We start from the raw sequence: 21,337 nt of genomic DNA on the forward strand, positions 1-21,337 counted from the left end.
GTATCGGTAGTTCATTGTGTATATATTGGAGAGTGTAGTATTTATAGGCTGAGTGACTAGCATTCCACTGCATGAATATACCACAGTTTGTTTACCCATTCACCTGTGACTGTGTCACAGGGGCCCAAGGGCAGGTGGACCCAGTCAAGGCTGTCTTTTGGGCACTACTAAAGTCACTACAGATTACATGGCCCCAGACCAAGGACAAGCTGGGAGAGAGGCTGGGCAGGAACTGCCCCATTTGGCAGATAATAAAACTAGGGTTGGCAATGCCCATGAGGTGATCCAGTGAGTGGTGAGTGTGTGAAGGAGACTGGCCCCCCAGTCTTCCAAATACTCTAGATGTGGCTGAACAGAAAGTCTGAGCTCTGGGGACACAGCAAAGGGGGCCCTTCCTTCCTGCCTGAGCCCAGGCAGCACTGCCATTCCTCAGTGACAGGTACAGATGAGGAAACTCAGGCCCAGAGAACAGAAGGGCTGGCCCAGAGACAGCCAGCATGATCGGTCCATCCTGCTCAGTGCCTTGCCCCACCTGCCCTGTTTGTCAGAAGTGGTGAGGATCCCCGCTCCTGGGCAGCTTGTTTTCTCTACATGTGGCCATGGCCACTCCCCAGCCCTCTGCCCTTCCTCCCGGGTGTCAGAAACCCCTTGCCTGCCCACCCCCATGTGCTAGAGGGCTCACTTCTAGGAAGGAAGACCGCAAACCCATCATAAACCCCTTTCCGCTGGGGATCTCTCTTCAGCCTGTCAGGATGAGGCAACCTCCCACTGTGTTAGGTTGGTGGGTCAACCTTTGTGCACTTCCACTGCCTGTCTCTGGACAGGGGCCTGCTGGCCTCTGTGTTGTCAGCTGTGAAAGGGGTAGTGATGCTGGTAACCCCCTGGAACCTGCCAATTATGGGAAGTGATGGGGGACAGGCCCGGTGGCCAGATGGGGACCAGGCCGTGGACAGTGGGCTCCTTTGTTACAGGAGAGCACCACAGCCCCACCCCCTCCGGGGAGGCCTTCAGTGACTTGGCTTCCGCTAACCTTTTCCAAGGTCGCATGCCCTGGCATAGACAACCTTTGGCTTTACACTCTGCTGGGCTATGTTGAGACCCAGGAGTGGGGGCAGGTGGACTTCCCCAAAGTCACCCAGGGAGGAGTAGCCGCTGCCGAATGCCTGATGCAAGGGATGGCCTCTGTGTACCCTACTCTGCTGCAAGTTACACGAACCCACCCAGCGCTCTGCTCCTACACGCCCCTCTGACCCGGTGCCGGCTGAGGATGTCATGGGGCTGCACCCAGGCCTGCAGAGGGTCGGAATCGGCAAGGGCGGTGAGGGGAACTGGGAAGGTCCTCGCCAGGAAGAGAAAGCCGAGGCCGCTGCCCGGACACGTTTGCCGGGAAGCGAGGCGAGCCTGTGTGTGAGTGTGTTTGTGTGTGCGTTTATGTGTGTGGCGGGGGTACGGCGGGGGTGGAGGGGTCAAGCCCCTTGCCTTCACCCTGCTTTGTCCCAGGAGCCCTCGGATGCTGGAGGACACAGGAGAGGGACCTCCCTCAGGAGAGCCCCTGGGGCGCAGGGCGGAGGGACGCCCTGCCCCGCCTCATTCCAGGCGGGCCCCTCTCCCACACGTCCCAGGCGGGGGGCGGGGCCGGAGCTGGGGGGCGGGGCCGGCGGCGTGTGGGAGGTGGCGGCGACCGTCGCAGCTGAGCTGTCGGACTCGCACCGCAAGGTAAGGGCGCTGTGGGGGGGGGTCGTTCTTCTGTGGGCGGGCTTCTCTGTTCCTAGCTCTCCTTGCTCCGCGTGGGACTTTCACCTCCGCGTCCCCTCCGGTGGTCCCTCTACGGCTCCTTGGTTCCCGGCGCACCCACACCCGGTCGTCCGAGTTCGCGAAGGCTTCCTCCCCACCAGCGGGTTTCAGCTTCATCCTCCTTGCCCCGTGGTCACCTGTCTCCGGTTTTGAGGCAGCACAGGGACGTGCACCGCCTGAGCGCAGTGCCCAAGGGCTTGGGCTGGGCCCTGGTGCACGGGCCACGGGGCCTCACCCAGCCTGAGACCCCCGGGAGAAGGAGACTCACCCTGGTGTTGCCTGCAGTGAGAACTGTGTGTGGGCAAGTGTCTGGTGGCTGGAACAGATGCCATGTTTGGGGAATTCCAGTGACTGTATGTGCCTGGGGAGGGAGAGGAAGGGTAGCCGTGAAATATGCGACCAGAGGGACTGGGAGTGGAGGGTATCAAGGACAGGAAACTTGGAGCTGCAGAGGGGCAGTGTACCAGGCGGCGAGGCAGAGGGGTCAGCTGTGACAGGTCAGCACTGTTTCCCTCCGCGGCCCCATTCTCCTCTGGCTACCACTGGGCTTGCTGGCTGATCAAGACTGCTCCAGGGCAGCCCAGGAAAAAGCTCCCAAAGCAAGCAGAACTTCCTTGCCTGTCCAGACCAGGAAATACCAGAGTGGGTTCCATGATAGGGTGTGGCTGAGGGGCCACGCCTTGGAGAGGGCGGGGAAGGCCTCAGGGACCCTTGCCTAAGAAGGACCCAGTGTAGACAGCCACCGAGAATGCAGGGAAGAGAGCAGGTCTGGCTGCTGGTTAGATGGCCACGGGGACAGAGCTGACTCACCTGAACACGCCAAGACTAGCTAGTTCTGTCCACATCCTGACCCATGATGAGCATCAAGGTTGCCTGGGAATATAGGAGGCTGGGCCCTGTTAGGAATTTGCTATGTGGGGGTGGGTGGAGGGGTGGTGAGTCTCCCAGCCTTTCTGAACCACCTAGCTCAGGTAAGCCTGGTGGGACTGGGGAGCCAGAGGCCTGGGTCTGAGCCCTGTACATCTCTACAGATAGTGTCTCTGTATCCTCCATTTCTTCCTGGGCCTCAGTTTTTCCATATGTACATCATGTACAGTCTACTACTAAGAAACCTTAGAATTGGATGGAGGGAGAGGGTAAGGAAGCCATGCATGCCCTTGACCAGAAAGGGTGGGTTGGGGGAGGTACTAGAGTTTGAGAGGGTTGTATTCTTACTGGGTGCTTCCTGTTAGGATTCAGCATCCCCGCCCCCACCCCAACTCCCATGCATGCTCATGTCTGGCCTGGCCCTGCCCTCACACACTCTTCATCACTTCCAGGATGAAGCTCAGATTCCCTAGCCTGGGAGCAGAGGCCACCAGAGCAGACTCCCAGCTTCAACTGCAGCCCTTTCTCCCACTCACCTCACCAGACATCTTAACTTCTAGCCTTCCTGCCAGGCAGTGTGACTCAGTTTCCTAGGGCTAGAGATCCCTTTGGGGCCACAAACCTGGAAGGGTCCTAGAGTAGTGTCTGCCAATCTGGGACTGTATGATGCATCCTGAGGGGCCCCAGACTGCTTTGAGAGGTAAGGGAGGCTGAGGGCCAGGTCCCCATACTCAGAGCAGCTCCCCTCCACCTGGTTATCCTTTTCAGGGAGGACCAAAATAGTTTGAAAAGCTCTGGTTTAGTTGGATACCCCATTTCATGGAGGAGGTGACTGAGGCCCAGAGAGGAGCAGGCCTCTGCACGAGCTGGGGCATGGCCAGAGCCGAATAGCTGCATGGACACTCAAAAGAGGGTCCTGTGGGGCAGATGAGATGTGGGTCATCGGTCTCGGGTGGGGAGCAGCTGCCAGGCCCATGTTAGAGGGGGAAGTAGCATGAGGTGGAGAGGGCAGAGAGTCCTGGGTGTGGCATGGTTTGGGGTGGGCGCCCTAGTGGGTGTAAGTGTGGGAGATCTGGTGTTCAAGGCCTCCCACCTGCAAGTTATTTACTGCAGGTCTCCAGCTCGCCCTGATCTGGTTCCTGGTCTGTACCTCCTCCCATCCTGACAGTACCTCCCAACCTTAAGCCAGTGTCATCATCAATCAGCTCTGGCTCCAGCTGACTGACTGCCAGCTGAGGGTGGGAAGGTCACCCCACAAAGGACTTTCATTCCATCAGTTTTTGGAGATAAGAATGAGGGACAGGTGGGCCCAGTCCCACGTGCTGCACCCCTGACCCCCTGGCTGGGCTCTCCTGGTCTGCCTGAGCTGGCTGGGAGCAGCCTGCCCCCACCCGAGGCTGCTGCAGGGGCCAGCAGAGCAGCTGGGCTTCCAGTGGCTTCCTTTCCTACCTCTTACTCCCAAGACCTTGCCCTCCTGGTGCAACAGTAGCAGGAAGGGTGGGGCAGGAATGCCTGGGCCAGAGCGCTGGGCCAGAGTTCTGAGGCACCCACCCCAGACTGCCCCATAGCCAGTTCCCTGGGAATTGTTGACTCTGCCAGGGGCTTGGAATACCCTTTGGTGTCCTGGGGGCTGGGTGGGGAGGAATGAGACCCTCTCCTGTTTGCCCTTTTGGGTCTGCCTGTGTCACCTGCCCATCACTGGCTGCCTCATTTATATTACCGCCCTACCTGGGTCAGCTAATGCCAGAGTCTCAGAGTTTCAGAGCCAAGGAGAGGCAGAGCCTGTGGGTCTTGGACTCAAAGACCCTCTAACTCTCAACCCTGAGACATCTGGTCAGATTATCTGGGTAGATGATCTTTGCCAGGTGAGGGCACACGCCCCAGGTCTGGTGGGGGAGGCCTGTGTCTGACTGGAGGCTACAGCTTGACTGTGGGGGTGGGTTTGAGCCCAGGCCCCTTGCTGCTCCTTCCTCCAGTCAGGAGGCCCAATTGCCAGGTGATCCCTGCTTGCTTGAAGGGTCCCTTGTTCCAGGGCAGGAAGTCCGAAGGTGTAAGCCCACCTGCCCACTCCCACAGCCCCCACCTCTTAAGTAGGATCCATCCAGCAAGGTCAGTCGGGTTGGGGTGGGGCATGGTGGTTCTGGCTCTTGTACATTGACCTCACCCTCTCACTGCTTAGCATCTCCTGTACCTGTCACCAAGTCCATCTCTCCAGTTCTGACTTTGTATCCCACCATGCCTTTGCTGTGAGGTCCTCCATGGCAACTCTGTCAGCCACTTAGGCTGCTCTTAGGCCACCTGCAAAGCCTGGGCCTGTATGCTGGGTGTCTTTTGTTCTCATGATTCCCCCACCTGCATGCCTGTCCTCCTCTCTGCCTCTTTATTTGTTGCGCATTGCTTATGGCTCCAGCAGGAAACCCCTGCTGTTCTCCCAAACCTTTCCTTGTTTACACAGGTAGGGTAAGCAGGAAGGGTGGGGCAGGAATGCCTGTAAGAAAAAGGCTCTTGGCTCCTCTGACAGTGTGTCCTTGTTTCCAGAGGTTCAGTGGAGAGGGGGTAGGTCAGAGTGCCACTAGATTCTAGCCTGAGCCCTTCAGAGCCATGGCAGGTGTTTGAGAGCACGGGAATAAGCAGGCCAGAAGTGGGCTGGAGGAGCATCTGCCTTTTGGGTAAAAAGGATGCCTCCCTTGGCAGTTCTGTTCTGAGTCTTCTCTCCTACTTTAAGCTCCCCTCTATTGGGCCCAGGTACAGAGCTGGCCAGGGGTTAGTAGCCAGTCCAAGAACTCCTCTCTGAGGCACCCTGGGCTCATTGCTCAACTCTGATGGGGGCTAGACATGGGCCTTACTTCTGGGCACACAGCCTGAGTCTGTGGGCACTCGCCCTGCGCCCAGTGGTGCTGTCTCACCCTGATCTGTGCCCCATTCACAGGCCCTGAGTGTAGCACCCTGGCCATGTGCAGCCCTGAGGAGGCGACTCTCCTGCGGCTAGAGGAGGTCTTTTTGGCCACCCTTGCCCGCATCAACAGCCTTGTGCTCCAGCCCCTGCTCAAGGCCGGTGAGTCTCAGCTCTCAGTGGGGAAGGTGGGGGAAACAGGAACTGTCCCAGTGAAAAGAATCCAACGTTGTTGGGCATTCTGCCCTGCAGCATTTTCAACCTCATGTGCAGGTGGTGACACTGGTATTGACATCTTCTGTTGCCATTTGTGGCATCAGTTATTGGCTGCCACCCCATCCAAGGGATGCTGAGGGGCCAGGCCAAGAGCCCTGCTCTAGCCTAGACCTCTGTGCATAATGCTGAAATTCTACCTCTCCCAGGGCTCAGGTCTGCATTCTCTGCCTGAATTCTCATCTTGCCCTCACCCAGGGCACGACTGGAAGGCAGGATGCTCAGCTTTTACTTCCAGCCTGGGTCTTCCTGGTGAAGTGATCTTGGGCAGATACCTTTCCTTGGGGTCTCTGTCTGCGATCTGTGAATGGCAGGACTGCAGGGCCCTATGGACTCCATATTCTGGACCCGGGGAAGCCCAGAGACTCAGGAGGAATTCATGTACTAAGTGCCTTTTAGGTCATCAGTGTTGTCCCTGTTTAGTGAGGTAATGGACATGTGCCTGCATTTACTCTTCGAGGGTGCTGCCCACCTCTCCAACCTACCTGTCCCCTGCTGAGCCCAAGGGGGCACAGTGGCTTCCAAACCTGTCTCGGCCCCAGGAATGCTGTAGATTGGCTGCAGATCCTGAGCTGTGGGTGCTGTGCCCTGGAAGGGGGAGCGGTCCTGGCCCCTCACAGTGTGGCTGTGCTTTTGCCCCAGCCCCAGAGCCCTCGGACCCCCAGGGCAGAGAGTGCCTGCGGCTCTTGCAGCAGCTGCACCGGAGCTTCCAGCAGCTCTGGGAGGTGACAGAGGAAAGCCTGCACTCACTGCGGGAGAGGCTGTGCCCCCTGGACTCCACTGGTCTGGAATCCCTGCTACTGCTGCGCAGCGCTGACCATGTTGTGCAGGTCCATGTAGAGTAAGACAGTGCGGAAGGGCTAGGGTTTGGCCTGGGTATCAGGAAGCCACCTGGCACTAGGGCTCACCTGAGTCAGGGCTGAAGAAAGGTTTCAGTTCAACTTGGGGTGGTGTTCTCCTGGGGTTGGCCTCAGTGGGCTTGGGCAATAGCCTGACATAGGCTCAGACATCCCAGACCTGAGCCTTGGGGCCTCCCAGGGTAGAAAGACTTTGTGAGTTGGAATTGTCTAGTTAAGCTAGTCAGGACTGAAGGTCTCTGGTCCCCAGAGCCAGGCCACCATCTGGGCCATCAGTGCTCCAGCCACTCAGAGAGTGGGATCTCAGAACCCCAGAAGGCAGGGGCTTGGGTTGAGAGTTGAGAACTGGGCCCGCACAGTGTCCCCTGTGCTACCTGCAGGTACATCGAGTCCTACACGAACTGCGTGGTGGTGCAGGCCTTTCAGAAAGCAGCAAAGAGGAGGAGGTGAGCACAGTGCACAGTGGGCCTGTGAGTGGTGGGATTGTTGGGAGGGAGGGGCTGGGGAAGCCCTGTCCCCAGAGAAGTGACACAGCCCGAGTGCCCCTAGCTCTAACAATTCTGTACTGATCAACACAGGAAGAGAGAGAGAGAAGCCCAGTGAGGCCATGACTGGAATCCAGATACCTACTAGCCAGGGTTGACCCTGGGGAAGGGCAGGAGGGCAGTCCTACCCAGGGTGGGTGGGTGGAATCAATGATCTCTTTGAACTCTGACATTTGCTGCTAAATCTCCAATAGGGTGATTCAGGCACTATTACTTACCCGGTAAGAGAGAGGTTTGGGGTCTGGGACTGGTTCTGGGATCTGGGGGATTAGCAAAGTAGGTGGGTGGGGAAAGTGAGTGGGTGTGGTGGTGGGTGTGGGAATGGAGGAGGGGGCTGTGAAAGTGGTGTGTGACCCTCTTTCCACTTAGCGAGTACTGGAGGGACCAGCAGAAGGCGCTGCAGCAACTCCTGTCGGGCGTGGGCTCAGAGGGCCGGGTGGGCACAGCACTGGTCCAGTCCCTCTGCCAGCCACTCTCCCATCACGTGCAACAATATGTGCTCCTCCTCCTGAGCCTCAGGGACACCATCGGGAAGGTAGGTGGTGGGAGAGCATGGGGCCAGGTACTGCTCATGAGGGGAAGCTGAGGTAGGGAGAAACAGTCCTGTCTCAGGGGACCTGTCTTACTCAAGAGCCTGGTTTGAGAAGGACCTGGACATGCCTCAGGGACATGGCCCTATCCTGGGGCATCTGAAGGGCCGTGTCCTTGCCTTATGGTATGTAGGGTACATGGCCCCATCCTAGTGGAGCCAGCACAGTCCCAGAGAGCAGACATAGGATCAGGTACTGCGTGTGAGAGTCATCGGGCGGTCCTGGGAAGAACCTTCATGCTGGCCCCTTCTCGGAGGAGGCCTCGGTAGGGAGAAAAGGGAAATCTTTGGCTTAGAACCATGCCTCCGACAAGCTGGGGCCAGGCCAGGGCTGGGGCAGCCAACTGTGGGGTGGGTGGGAGCGTGTTTCTGACAAAGCAGCCCCCTCCCGTGGCTGCTCTGTCCCTTTTAGCATCATCCCACCTGGGAGCTGGCGGTGCACGCAGCCACACTGTTTGAGAACCTACAGTCCTTCGTGAGGCAGGCGCTGGACCAGGCCTTGGCCACGCAGGCCCTCTGGCACACCCTGAGCAGCCGGCAAAGAGTGAGTTTGTGGCCTGAGCGGCAGGCAGGGAAGTTCCCCTTGGGCAGGGGCCTGCTGGGTGGCTTGAGCTGTACTCTCCATGCCTCAGTTTCCTCAGGTGGCTGTGAGGTCCTTTGGTCTAGCCGTCACCCATTTGCTGAGCACTTCCTGGGCTAGACCTTGAGCAGAACCGACCCACACTGCAGTGTCCAGAACAGAGTGTCTGAGCCTTGTGCCTCTCCCCTCACCTAACCAGGATGTGCTCTGCACCCCTGCTCGCCGACTCTTGCAAGACAGTCGGGACATACCTGTGACAGTCACCCCACTGCGGGCAGAGCGTGTGCTGCTCTTTGATGATGTCCTGGTCCTGCTGCAGGTTGGGATTGGGAGCTGACCAGAGCTCTTGGGGCCACTGTGGGGGTCTGGGGTCTGGTTGAAAAAAAAAAAAGAGGAATGGAGGATAGATAAGCAGCTGGGAGCAAGAACTTGGGCTGGTAGGGAGGTGATGGGGGCAGAATAGTGGAGTGCTGGGGTGGGGGCCATAGGCAGGCACCACCCCTGGAGGAGTGTGGGCTGTGGATTCAAATGCATCCTGTCCTGAACCTTTCCCAGCTGGCGTCTCTGCTAAATGTCCTCACCTCGGTTTCCTCAGCTGGAAAATGAGATAATTGTGAATGAGTTTGTCTTGCTGCAGATGCCAGGCAACTCCAAGTTCTTGTCCTCACATAGGAGAGAAACTCCAGATGGGAAGCCCTGGATGGCCCTGGGTGGCTGAGGAGGGCTGGATGAACCACTCAGGGTACACATAGGGCTCCTAGAGAAGAACAGCGTGGAGACCAGGGCTGGGCTCTCCTCATTACAGAAGTCAGGAGAGAGCCAGCCTGGGGTTTGGCGTTGTAATGTGGCCAGTAACCCTGATGGTGTTTAGTCCTCCTCAACTCATTTTGCCCTTGTGATAGCCACAGCACTATCTTCTCTGCCCTCTTAGAATGTCAGTCTATAACTCCCCTGCAGACAGGCTGAGGCCTGGGAGGCATGCTACTTGCCCTGCTCAAACCAGTCTCCTGAAGGCTGGTTTTTGGGGTTGCTTCTGGCTCAGTTTGAGTTCTCCTCTACTGATTTCACACTCTGGGCTCCAGGGGTACACTGACAAGATACTGTCAGTTAAAGTGCACTGAGCCTTTTTGCACCTCTCCTCCTGTGGCTGTGGGGCAGTGACCAGCCTGTCTGGGCCAGGAGGGAGGTCACTATACAAAATCTCTTGGGGGAAGAGATGTTCAGTCTGCCTGTCAGAGCAGGGTGGCATTTCAGGTAGAAGGTGCAGCAGGAGCAGAGTTTGAGATCGAGGAGAGCTTGGTGCCAGCTCTAGAAGGTGTCAGTGGGGAGTGGCCAAGAGCTGGGAGTGGTGTGTGTGGTCCCAGGTGTTAGGCTCAGCAGTGAGGTCTCCATCCCCCAGGCACTAGAAGCCTTAGTGAGATTTCCAACAGGGGCTGGCAGGGCCTGAGCTGCATTTCCAGAAGACCACTCTGGTGGCCACGATGGAGCAGGATGTGGGGGGTAGGGAGGCTGATCCCAGGTTCCTGGCCAGGCCTTGGCATGAAGGGGGATGGAGGAGCTACCCTGGAGATGGGGAACAGGCAAGGGTGGTGAGGGGCTCAGCTCTGGGCCTGTTGGACCAAGCAGCCTGGGGATATCCAGGAGGGTGCCAGTGGGCTGGGCTTGCGGGTGAAGCCGGGCCAGAGAAGTAGGTGAACATGTCCTCTGGGCCCTGGACAACACCGGTGTCCCATCTTCTTCTAGGGCCACAATGTTTACACCTTTGATCTGAAGCTGATGTGGGTAGATCCTGCACAGGACAGGTAAGCAACCCCCTCCAATGACACCCAGACCTCCCCTCCCTCCACCCCCATGAAACCTGCCTGTACCCCAGGGCTCCGACTTGGGCTCTCCCCTAACATCCTTCAGGACAAAGCTGGGGCTTGTTGCCTCCATCTGTCTAGGTGCACGTTTCACCTTCTCACACCCGAGGAAGAGTTCTCCCTTTGCACCAATGACCCCCAAGGCCAGGTGAGTATGGATGAGCCATGAATTGGGGGAGGGGTCAGGTGTCAGAGAAGGTGACAGAAGGGCAGGTGGAAGGCACAGGTATATTACTCAGGAGTCTCCATGGGAGTATCAGGCGTCTGAGGCGATGGTCAGAGTGGGTCAGGCATCAAATGTTATAGAGACAGGGTATTTTTCTCTCTGAAGCCAGGATTGGGGCCCATTGAGGTTTTGTCTTTCCCTTCTGGGCAGGCCCTTAAACTGCAGATGAGGATCTCAGGTCTGGATGGAGCATTCTAGGGAGCAGTGTGAAGCAGTTAGAGTTTCCCCCACCTGGCAGGTTGTGGTGGGGATTGAAAGGGACAGTACCTGGAGCTGCCCCAGAAGCCTTCCTAGGGGGCCTGCCTGCAGCAGCAGTGACCTGTTCTGTGTTTTCCCTGCCCCACCAGGTGGTCTGGCAGTGGAAGATGACCCAGGCTGTGTGCCAGGCCCTGCGTGGGAAGAAGGGCTTCCCAGTGCTGGGGGCGGGCCTGGAGCCCTCCAAACCCCCCGCCTGCCGCTGTGTAGCATACACCTTCTGTGCTGAGGGCCGGCTCTGCCAGGCCACCTATGAGGGCGAGTGGTGCTGGGGGAGGCCCCATGGCAGGTGAGTGACTGGGGCACCAGGTTGAGCAAGGCAGGGTTCCTCTGGGGAGTCTGAGGGACAGGTAGGACCACATGGCCCTAACTGCTTTGGGCATGGGCCAAATCTGTTACTCTCTGTGGTCAGTTGGTCAATTCTGTTTGTCTTCCCGAGTTTCTCCTGAGTCCTCTTGGACAGGACCTGGCCCCTAGTAGGTCTGTTCCAAATAGTCTTGATGATGGTGATGCTGGAGAGCCTAGGCAGGCATCACGTGGCAGACCTACAGGGCCTACAGTTGCTGTCCTGTCTCAGGAAGGCAGAAGAGTAATTCTCGTATCCATGTAGCATTGTCTGCTGGTGGTGGGAATGGATTGTAGACATCCTATCTTAAGCAGTCCTTACTTACTTACAAGAATGCTCTGGAGAAGTGTTATCACCCATTTTACGAGTAAGGAAGAGGCCAAGATACCGGCATGTCTTGCCCAAGGCCTCAGGGCAGGTTGTAGGGTGAGCCTGGCCTCAATCACAGGTCACCAGGACCCCACAGGCAGGGAGGCTTTTGAAGAACATGTGGCCCCACCCTGTGTTACTGCTGCGGAAACCAAGGCCCAGAAAGCAGAAGGGACTTGCCAAGGTTATGAGTATCCATTAGCATCTGATACCCTGCCCACTTCTAGAAAAGGTAGAGGAAGCTTATGAACAAAAAGACAGAAGAAACAATACTGGATCAGAAGAGGAAAGGAGGATGGTAGAACCCCCATTGATTAGCATTTGTCTTGAGCTTGAAGTTTAGCTCTGCACTTCCTGCTAGCTGAGGAAAAAGGGAAACTGGCTATGTCCAGAGCTCTCCCACTGGGTGTGGTGAGCGTGCCCTGAGAGGCTGCTGGGGCAGTTACATCAGGAGTATAGAGAAGGGCTAAGAACCCCTGTGGGGTCACAGAGCTCAGAGAAGAGGGCTGGGTGGGGGCAGAGAGTCCAGTCCAGGGGAATCTAGGCCCGTGAGTCTGTGGCAGAGGATGGTTGGGGGCCCTATGCCGAAGGACGGGTATAGCGGACCTGATGTCCATGGACCTCAACTGTGTTTCAGAGGAACCCTGAAGTGGCCAGATGGACGGCATCATGTGGGGGAGTTCTGTCAGGGCCTGGAACACGGGTAAGGCTGGGGCTGGTGTGGGGGTGTGTGGGCAGGGCAGTGGCTTTCACACCCCATCACCAGCCTGGCCTCCTAAATTCCTAAACTTTAAACAGGAACTTAGAGGCCATCTGGTCCAGCTCCCCTTATTTTACAAAAGGGGAGCTGAATCCTGGACAGGGTGGGGTGGGCCACGGAAGGAGTGTCCCAGGGCCAGAAGGTGCTTCCAGGGTGCATGACGATGAGGTGGAGGGGGGAGGTCCTGAGAAGGCCCCCGGAAAGGAGAGGAGGCTGAGCACCCATGAGATTCTGCCCATTGAGAAGCTCTCTTGGAGGCAGGGACACTGCTGGTGTCATGGAGGGGGTGTGATAGGGTGTCTCAGGTCAGGGTGCTGACTTCCCTCCTTACCCACCCACACTGACAGCTTTGGCATCCACCTGGTGCCACAGGCCTCTGAGGACAAGTTTGACTGTTACAAATGCCACTGGTGGAAAGGTAGCATGTGTGGCTATGGCATCTGTGAGTAAGTGACCTCGGCCTGATGGTGGGTTGGGGCTGTGGGACAGGCATGTCCCCTGGGATGAGCTCTGGAAGGCAGGGTCAGCCGTTGGTGACCCTCTCCAGGTACAGCACTGATGAGGTGTACAAAGGCTACTTCTGGGAGGGCCTGCGGCATGGATTTGGGGTCCTTGAGAGTGCCCCACAGGCCCCTCAGCTCTGCAAGTACACAGGTCACTGGGAAAGGGGTCAGAGGAGCGGCTATGGCATCGAGGAGGACGGGGACAGGTGAGCACTCTGCAGCGGCAGCCTCAGGATTGGGGGGCAGAGGGGACCCTTACAGACCAAATTGCCTCAGGGTGCAGGCTCCCCATAATCAGTGGACCCATGCTGCTTGTTCCCCCAGAGTCTCTCTGAAGCCCCTCACTTCCTGCCCACTCTCTGGGTTGTTGCTGAGGCTCAGGGTGAGGGAGCCTTACCCAACTGCCGGAGCCTCCCCACCCTGGCCCCCTCCTTGGGTGGTTGGAGAGGAGTTTCTCACTCCCTAACCTAGTCCCATCTAAGTCATGGCCCTTCTAGGCTCTCTGGGCTGTGGGACAAGGCACTGAGTCCTTGGCCTGGCATTCACGGCCTTGTTTACCACTCTCAGCTCACCCCTGCTGTGCTTTCTGTGACCCCTCCAGTCTGCTAATTACTGAGTGTCCCCATATATCTGTGGTGCACTCCTACTTCTATGGCTTTGCATGCATGGGAATGGCACTTCCCACTCCATCTGTCACCTCCCCTGGGAAGTCTGCCAGGATGCCCTCTACTGGCCATGCTCCTTCCCTCCTCTTCCCTCTCTTCCTCTTGGCGGGGGATCCTCACCTCACCTGCCAGGTGTCTGAGTTGAGTGGATTCAGGCAATATCATTGCTCCTTATCTGCACCCCAACCCCCTGAGCCGTGCCAGCAGAGCACACAGAAGGTGCATGGGAACAGTTCTGACCAAACTCTGGCCACGCCCCCTCCTCTTCCAGAGGTGAGCGCTATATTGGCATGTGGCAGGCCGACCAGCGCCATGGCACAGGGGTCCTTGTCACCCAGGCGGGCATCTGCTATCAGGGCACCTTCCAGGCAGACAAGATAATGGTGAGCATGGTGACCCGTGTGTGTTCTGAGCTCTCCTCTCCCTGTGTTGGGGCTGAACTCTGGAGCGTCCTTGCTCTGGGAGCCCTGAAGCTGAGTTGAGGGTGGTCATAGGTGGATGGGCAGGAAGCTGGGTTCTTGGGTGTTGGAGGAAGCCAGATCCTGGGTAAAAATCCAGTTCCACCAACCACCTACCTGGCCTTGGCCAAGTCCCTGCCCCTCGCAGCTTCAGTTTCCCTATGAGCAGCTTAGGTTAACTATTTATCATAAAGACTCAGTGAAACTGCATGATTGAAGTGTATGGTCACAATGATGCCAGCAGCCTCCACAGCTGGCATTTATAGACCCCCTAACTGGGTGCCTAGCTCTGCATGCCTGACCTCCCAGCATAATCTTGTGGGATCCTCCCTGTAGTCTTATAAACCTAGTATATAGATGATAGAGGTGAGGTCAGAGAGGTCAGAGAACCAGTGTCACATTCTATTGAGTGGCAGAGCTGGGACTCAGACCCTGGTTTCCTGAGCCTGGCTACCCCAGCACCTGCCTTCTGCCTCACCCACACCCTGCCAGGTATCTGGTGCATAGTAGGGCTCTGGCCTGAAGGCTGTTATTGTTACTATGGCTTATTTGTTTGCTTAAGTCTACTTTGTTTTGGAAAGGATTGAAAGAGAAAGAAAAAGACAGGAATAGACATATAAAATAGGTTCAGAAATAAGTTAGAACACAAATTGTATCCTGTTTGATTCTGAGTTTCCTGGCAGCCAATGTGGCGAGGGAGCCGGGTCAGTTCCACTGTCCCCAGGGTTAGTGATGGGGAAGTAGGGATGGTATGGGAGAAGCACAGTGCTTCCTGAGCCCTGGGTGAGAAGGAAGGGTCCCCCAGGAGGCTTCCTGAGAGAGAGAACATTGGAGAGAAGGGGCCAGGTCCTAGGGAGTCATTCAGGGAAACCCGGGGATGCGGTCCAAAGGGCTGGTACCCTGCGCTCAGCAGGCCAAGGGCTAGCACAGGGCTAGGAGGTGTGCCAGGGCCCAGGACCCCTTCTGCCCGTGGGTTAGTGCCTGCTTCTCCCTTACCTACTGCCCACGCCTCTCAGTCTCCTGCCTTTCCTGACCTACGGCTCCTGCTCTCCCTGGTTTCTTTCCTAGGGCCCTGGGATCCTCCTCTCTGAAGACGACTCCTTGTACGAAGGCACCTTTACCAGACACCTGACCCTTGTTGGGAAGGTGAGAGCCACTGAGACCTACTCCACTCCCTGCTGAGGCCTTGTCTGGAGTCTGTAATCTCCCTGCTTAGACCCAGAGCCAAGGCTGTGGGCAGTGGGCCAAGAAGGTAGGGGAAGGCCTCTCCTGTCTCCACTAGGTCCTGCAGGCAGGTGCAGGGCCTCCTGCCTGCTGCGGAGGTGTGATTTGATCCTGGCAGGAGTCAGGAGGGGCAGGCACCTTGCTTTGGGATCGAGGTTGTGTTCTCCACAGGCCCCTAGTTGGGAACTGGATTCCTTCCACCAGCAGCAGCAGAGCCTTGGGTGGGTGTCCTGGAGCATTGGCCTTCAATATGTTCCTGCCCCCGCCTCCCCAGCCCAAGGAGTGGTGTCCCTGCTGGGCCTTTGGAAATGTGGCCACAATTTTGGTTTCATAATGACTGTGGGGCACTATGGTATCTAATGGATAGGGACAGTCCCATGTGGTAGGGAACTGCCCTCCCCAGTGCCAGTGGTACTTAACACCCTCCCTAGGCCTCTGCCTATTCCTGGACTTGCCCCCTCCCCCTACTAGCCCCACAGTGATGGTTGTCCCCACTCTGACCCAGGAGTGCCTTCCTCTCTTCCTCCCCATCTCATACCTCTGAGGTGAGTCCCTGGGTGGCAGGTGCAGCTATTGAGGGGATTTCCTTAGAGATGGAGGATTATGAGCTCTTAGGCTGGAGCAGATTGAATGGATGATGGCATGTCCACCCACCCATCCTCTATGACCCAGGACGGACAGACATGAAGGCCTGTCATGATTGAATAGAAGGACAGCTGACAGACAGACAGGTGGACATACACCCCTGCCTCCCTCTCCCGGCTTCTAGGGCAAGGTCACCTTCCCCAATGGCTTCACCCTGGAGGGCTCTTTTGGCAGTGGGGCAGGCAGAGGACTGCATACACAGGGCGTGCTGGACACAGCTGCCCTCCCACCAGACCCAAGCAGCACCCGCAGGAGGTGAGAGCCTGGCTGTCAGTGTGTGCATTCTGGAGCACGTCTGGATGTGTCTGTGTATGTGTGTGTGTGTTTCCACCCCAAGGACTCAGGTGTCATAAGAGGGGCTTTTCTTTTCTTCATCCTAGCTCTTTGGAGAGTTCAGAGAGCCCAGGTCACACAACCTTCAATTCAGAGACTCTTAAAGTCAAGGGTAGTTAGTGGTAACTCCATAGGCTTTGCTTACATCCTGCTTTTTTAATGGGAAGGGTATAACCTTATAAATCATAAAAAACAAGAATAAAATGGAAAATAAAAGTATGGTTAAGCCTAAAAGAAAGGGAGGTACAGATAAGCCCCTCAATTGTTATGAATGAGCAGAAGCCCGGTTTTGAGCTCTCTGGCAGCCAAAGTAAATAAAGGAACTTGCTCAGTAGAATCAGTGTCCCTACCATGGAATATTTGAGAAGGGGAGAGACTTCTCCTTATGGGAAAAGAGTTCTTCTTTAGAAAACTAGTTCATGTGGTAACTAACCATGTCTGTTGAGGTATGGGTAGTATTTCTAATGTCCCAGCCAGCATTTCAGATATGGGGAGAGGATGCAGTTGGTCACAACTCACCATCTCTGCATGCTGCTGCTTACTGACAGCAGGAATAAGAGTGGAGAGCAAACCCTGGGGGCATGACCAAACCCAGGTAGGGTACAAGTGTAGAAAAATCTGTGAGTGTGACACGGGAGGGCAGTGCTCCATTAGACAGTGTCTGCTAGACACTCATGCAGCCCAACTCCCAGGCCTGCTGGCTAAGACAGGCTCCGGCTGGGTCTCAGGAATGAACCAGGTGTGGGAGGGAGAGTAGGATCTCACTGTGGGGGAATCCTGGACTTCTGGCCCTGTTCTCTCTTAGGCTAAGATCCCATGCTCTGGACTTGTCCTCCAGCTAGCTCTCCAGATCTTTTTGTCTGCTTTCCAGGGCTCTGTGTGCCCCTGTCTGTCTTTTCCACCTTGGAGTAGATTCTCTGTCTCTCTCCCTGCCTCTCCTTTTTCCTCCTGGAGCCTTGGGGGTAAGCTGCATCCCCCAGTCCGTTCACCCTTCCCTGACTTGGCCAGGCTGGATATCCCTCCTCTCCAACGGCCTGGACTGGGTCCTGCCCACCACAGCTCCATCCCTACTCCTACCCTCCACTGCCTCCATCGCAGGCAACTGGGTCTGGGTGCCTTTCCCGTGGAGAGCCGCTGGCAGGGCGTCTACGGCCCCTTCCAGGACTTTGTGCGTGCTGGCTGCCCAGGGGACCTTCAGGAGGCCCTGCTGGGCTTCCACGTGCAGAACTCAAGGGAGCTGCGCAGGTCCCAGGAGTACCTGTTCTGTGAGAGGTAAGGCCCCGGCGCGTGCACGTGTGTGTACATGCGCATGCATGTGCATGTGCACCCATGGGGGCATCCAGAGGGCCAGGGTTGGGGTCAGTGGGGCTCAGAGAGGGCTGGGGTGGGAGGCTTCCTGGAGAGGGCAGACCTGGGCCCATGTGTGGGTGAGAGACATGTGTATGGTGCCCCAGGACTCAGCCTGAGGATGGTGTGGGCAGAATAGAAGATATCCTAGACGACCTGCTACTGAACCGGGAACCCGAAGCCCTGCAGCAGTGCCTCAGGAAGGTAAGGGCACTGGGGAGGCGGCCTAGGGGAGGGGACTCCTTACTGCTCCCTGGTGCCGATTAGAGGGCCTCAGTGTTATTCTGAGGAAGGAATAGTGAAATGGGAGCAGTCTTGTTTGAGCATGCTGTGCTCCAGTTCCTGAAATCGTGTTGCTTTTTCTCCTGTCCAGGCTCTGAGCAACGCACTGCACCCCCTTGGAAAGCTGCTCCGGATGCTGATGCTCACCTTCCAGGCCACGTATGCAGGCATTGGGGCCAACAAGCACCTGCAGGGGCTAGCCCAGGAGGAGGTGAAGCAGCATGCCCAGGAACTCTGGGCTGCCTACAGGTGAGCTCAGTGGTACGGAGGACAATCACAGTGCTGTGACCCCAGGAGGGTGGGGCTCTGCCTTTTCCAGGTGTCAGCTCTGCCTGGTACCCTGGGCAGGAGTGGTGCCTTCACCTCACATCTGGATTAAGAAAGAACCAAAAGGTGGGTTGGTCATGTACAGCTGGTGAGCACGGAGATTGATAGCAAGGCCCGAGCACAGTCAGGCCCAGGGCTGACCCCTAACCCCAGGAGAACTCTAACCCCACTGCAGACTGAGCCTGACCCTGGACTCAGAACCCATCTCCAATCCTATTTGAGCTGTGATTCCATCAAACAGTAGGTTTAGGGGTCCAGATTCTGTGGATCTGCTACTGTGGGGCTCTAGGACTCAGCCCTCTTAACTGTGGGCTTTGTAGGCCTCACACTGCATGGTTCTAGGGGTGGAGCCTCCCTGCTTGGCCTTTGGTGACCTGGGTTCTGTGGGGGGTTACAGCACACTATACCTCTTTCATTGGTTTTCAGGGGTCTGCTGCAAGTTGCCTTACAGCGCAAGGGCCAGGCCCCAGAGAAAGGTGAAGATGTGGAGACGAGGTGACTGTTCCCATGGGGCCTGTGGGGTCCTCTCCCTCAGGGGGACTGCTCCCATGGGGCCTGTGGGGTCCTCTCCCTCAGGGGAAGGGGCACTTTTGGGTAAGTGTTGGAGGTTCATGCTTCACCAAGCATGATTCACTGACCATCCAAGGATTAGAATGACCCATGACATCTGTTCCTTGAGCAACACAGGAGGGGGTACAGCCACAATGCATTAAATGCATCTGTGTTCTAAATGTGTTATCTCGGCCTCATCTCTCAGGTGTACAGAAGGTGAGCAACTGCCTTAGATGCCTTCTTTGTCCCTGCACACACATGGGGAAACAGGCCTGGCAGGCTGAGCCTGAGGTGACAGAGCAGGAGTTAAATAGGTCATTAAATCTATCTCCCCTGGTTTCCTGAGACCAAACCTTCAGATTCCAGGCACAGAGCTATTCAGACCTATCCCTTCAGATTCCAGGCACAGAGATCCTGATCAGACAGGCCTTTCTGTCATTGTACTGCAAGAGACAAGGGAAATGGGGTTAGACCTTAGGGAGAATGCTCCCCCTGGAGTCCTAGGAAGCTCAGAAAACTAGGAGGCAGCCACCGGACTAGCCTAGAATGGCTGCTGAGTGCTTTGCTGCAAGTGACAAAGTCACTTGTCACTTGTCCATCCAGAGCCCTAGTGTTGCTTTCAATCATATGGGAATCAAATTCTGCCCCACGTGCCATGCTTCTCTTCAGAGTCAAATGAGAGAATGAGGTGGCCACAGATATCAACTGAGTGATGAATGACTGGCTTGGGAAGGGTATTCTAGGGAGTGGAGGAGGCTGAAGGTAGTGATACTGTTGTGGAATGACGAGCTCTGGGGGTTCTTTGAAGGGCAGTGCAGGGAGTGCTCCCCACCCCCAAGAGCCCCCCCAACCTGTCCTGGTTGTTTTCACTCAGGGACCTGCAGGTGCATGCATTGGTGCTGCCCCTCGTGCTGCCCAGCTTCTACTCAGAGCTCTTCACTCTCTACCTACTTCTTCATGAGAGGGAGGACAGTCTCTACAGCCAGGGCATCATCAACCTCAGCCTCTTCCCTGACACCAAGCTACTTGAGTTCCTCGATGTGCAGAAGTAAGACTTCCCTCCATGCCATGTTTGCCAGTGCTCTGTGTCGCAGAGGATACAGACACAATTCCCATTGCCTTCAGCAAAAAAGGGGTGTGTGTGAATTGGCTCATGTACCCAAGAAGTTCTAGAGTTATATGGGGGTTGCTAGATTCAGGTGTGGCTGGATCTAGGTGCCTAGCCACAGGGCAGAGGGAAACAGCTTCTCTCTTTGTTCGTTCATCTCTGCTCCTCCCCCTGCCTTACGGTGATAAATATGGCACTAGCCACTTGAGGTTTATACCCTTCCAGCTCAGTCCCCCCACTGTACCCACAGGGAGTTGGTGTATCCTTCCCCAAAGCTCTAGCATGGCCCCTAAAATCCCTCACTGTCTTGGCTTGGGCCTTGAGTCTGCCTCTGAATGCTGCCAGATTAACCAGGCCTGCCTCAGTATCTACCACTGGGGCTGGAGCAAGGAAGGTCTGCTTCTGGCTCTTGGGAAAGGGCAGATCCTCAAGGGGGAGATTGAGGGCTGTTCTGGAAGCAGGTCAGGACCCCCCTTTACTCTTGATCCCCAAGATATCCTTTCTTCTCAGTGCCTCTTCTAATGCGAGTGATCCTCTGCCTGACAGAGGGCATGGATGCTCTCTCCTCCCACACTGGTCTCCTTTGTCACACAGTGATGGTGCTTCCGACTCATCCCCCAAATCCTGTTTCCTCTTTTGTCATGGTGAATGTTTCCTGAATCTGACCAGTTACTGGCCAAGAGACCTGCTCACCAGCAGCTTCCCAAGTGGTCCTCCTCCCGACCCACTCCTGCCACCTCTGTGCTGCTTCCTCCACTCTGGCCTCCTTGCTTCACTGTCTCTGGGTCCTATCCGTGTTGCATTACATTTTGCCCACTAGCCTGCACTGGTCTTTCAAGCCTTCAGAACAGTCTCCTCCATTGTCACCCTGTGGCCTGACCAACAGGACTTTGTGAGGGCCCCATGGCCTGCAGCTCTGCCCCTCTGTCTTTTCTTTACATTGTCCAAGCCCTATTCATGTTTCAGTGCAGGATGGAGTGCTGCCTTCTGCAGGAATTCCTTCCAGCCTCTCTTTGCCTTGAGCTCCATTGAAGTTCTAGTGGACCTTTTTTCCTGTGCTCTGCTATGCTGGGAAACATGGTGCACAGGGAATTTGCCCTCTGACTTAGGACCCTGCTCCTTCCTTCTTCCTGGCAAAGCCTCCTGTCTCACTTGTTTAATTTCAGGCACCTGTGGCCACTCAAAGACCTCAAACTGTCGACCAATCAGGTGAGAGGGTGGGCCCATTACCTGCCTCAGTAAGAGGGAGGCCTGAGCCCTAGCTGGGCACCCAAAACTTGTTCAGGCTTCCAGGCAGCACTCTGCCTCTTGATCGCTGGTCAGAGGCTGCAGAGAAGCGGGGGTGGGGCATAGGTGGGTGAGCAGGGGGATACCAGGCTTCCTGTGTCAATCTGATACCCACTGTTGAAGGGAGGGTACAGCTGCTGGCCCACCATGGCCAGGCACAAACACAGGCTGTGCCCCTTTTACTGGTGCAACCATGGGAAAGATACTTTGTCCTGTGCCTCAGTTTCCTCATCTGTGAAAGGGCCCCCTGTTGCAGTACTAGTACTACCTCGTGGATAGTCGTGAGGGGAAGTGGGCATGTACACATGAGGAATGGTTCTCGAAGTGTGCTTGCTGGACCAGCAACATCAGCATCATCCGGAACTTGTTAGAAAAGCAGATTCTTTTATC

At 56.4% G+C, this 21,337-nt stretch overlaps 1 protein-coding gene across 12 annotated transcripts in view; it reads left to right on the forward strand.

The window, feature by feature from the left end:
* Positions 1-21,337, forward strand: part of ALS2CL (ALS2 C-terminal like) — a 45,334-nt gene that overhangs the window by 16,723 nt on the left and 7,274 nt on the right. For 10 of the 12 annotated variants that reach the window (XM_037004340.2, XM_037004341.2, XR_001852552.3 and 7 more), the window contains 21 exons: positions 5,591-5,716; positions 6,470-6,668; positions 7,065-7,130; positions 7,599-7,764; positions 8,231-8,362; positions 8,598-8,717; positions 10,142-10,200; positions 10,342-10,408; positions 10,834-11,030; positions 12,094-12,159; positions 12,564-12,662; positions 12,764-12,925; positions 13,656-13,767; positions 14,911-14,988; positions 15,836-15,966; positions 17,143-17,316; positions 17,499-17,595; positions 17,765-17,922; positions 18,427-18,495; positions 19,427-19,600; positions 20,827-20,869. In XM_037004340.2, the coding sequence (XP_036860235.1) occupies positions 5,614-5,716; positions 6,470-6,668; positions 7,065-7,130; positions 7,599-7,764; positions 8,231-8,362; positions 8,598-8,717; positions 10,142-10,200; positions 10,342-10,408; positions 10,834-11,030; positions 12,094-12,159; positions 12,564-12,662; positions 12,764-12,925; positions 13,656-13,767; positions 14,911-14,988; positions 15,836-15,966; positions 17,143-17,316; positions 17,499-17,595; positions 17,765-17,922; positions 18,427-18,495; positions 19,427-19,600; positions 20,827-20,869 (2,472 nt within the window). In that variant the 5' untranslated portion in view covers positions 5,591-5,613. Of the gene's footprint in view, positions 1-1,573; positions 1,717-1,752; positions 4,771-5,590; positions 5,717-6,469; positions 6,669-7,064; positions 7,131-7,598; positions 7,765-8,230; positions 8,363-8,597; positions 8,718-10,141; positions 10,201-10,341; positions 10,409-10,833; positions 11,031-12,093; positions 12,160-12,563; positions 12,663-12,763; positions 12,926-13,655; positions 13,768-14,910; positions 14,989-15,835; positions 15,967-17,142; positions 17,317-17,498; positions 17,596-17,764; positions 17,923-18,426; positions 18,496-19,426; positions 19,601-20,826; positions 20,870-21,337 lie in introns of those variants that run through there. The other 2 variants (XM_017656846.3, XM_017656849.3) reach the window with 2 other exon arrangements.

This window comes from Manis javanica, chromosome 3, assembly GCF_040802235.1.
Source record: "Manis javanica isolate MJ-LG chromosome 3, MJ_LKY, whole genome shotgun sequence".
NCBI classification, from domain to species: Eukaryota; Metazoa; Chordata; class Mammalia; order Pholidota; family Manidae; genus Manis; species Manis javanica.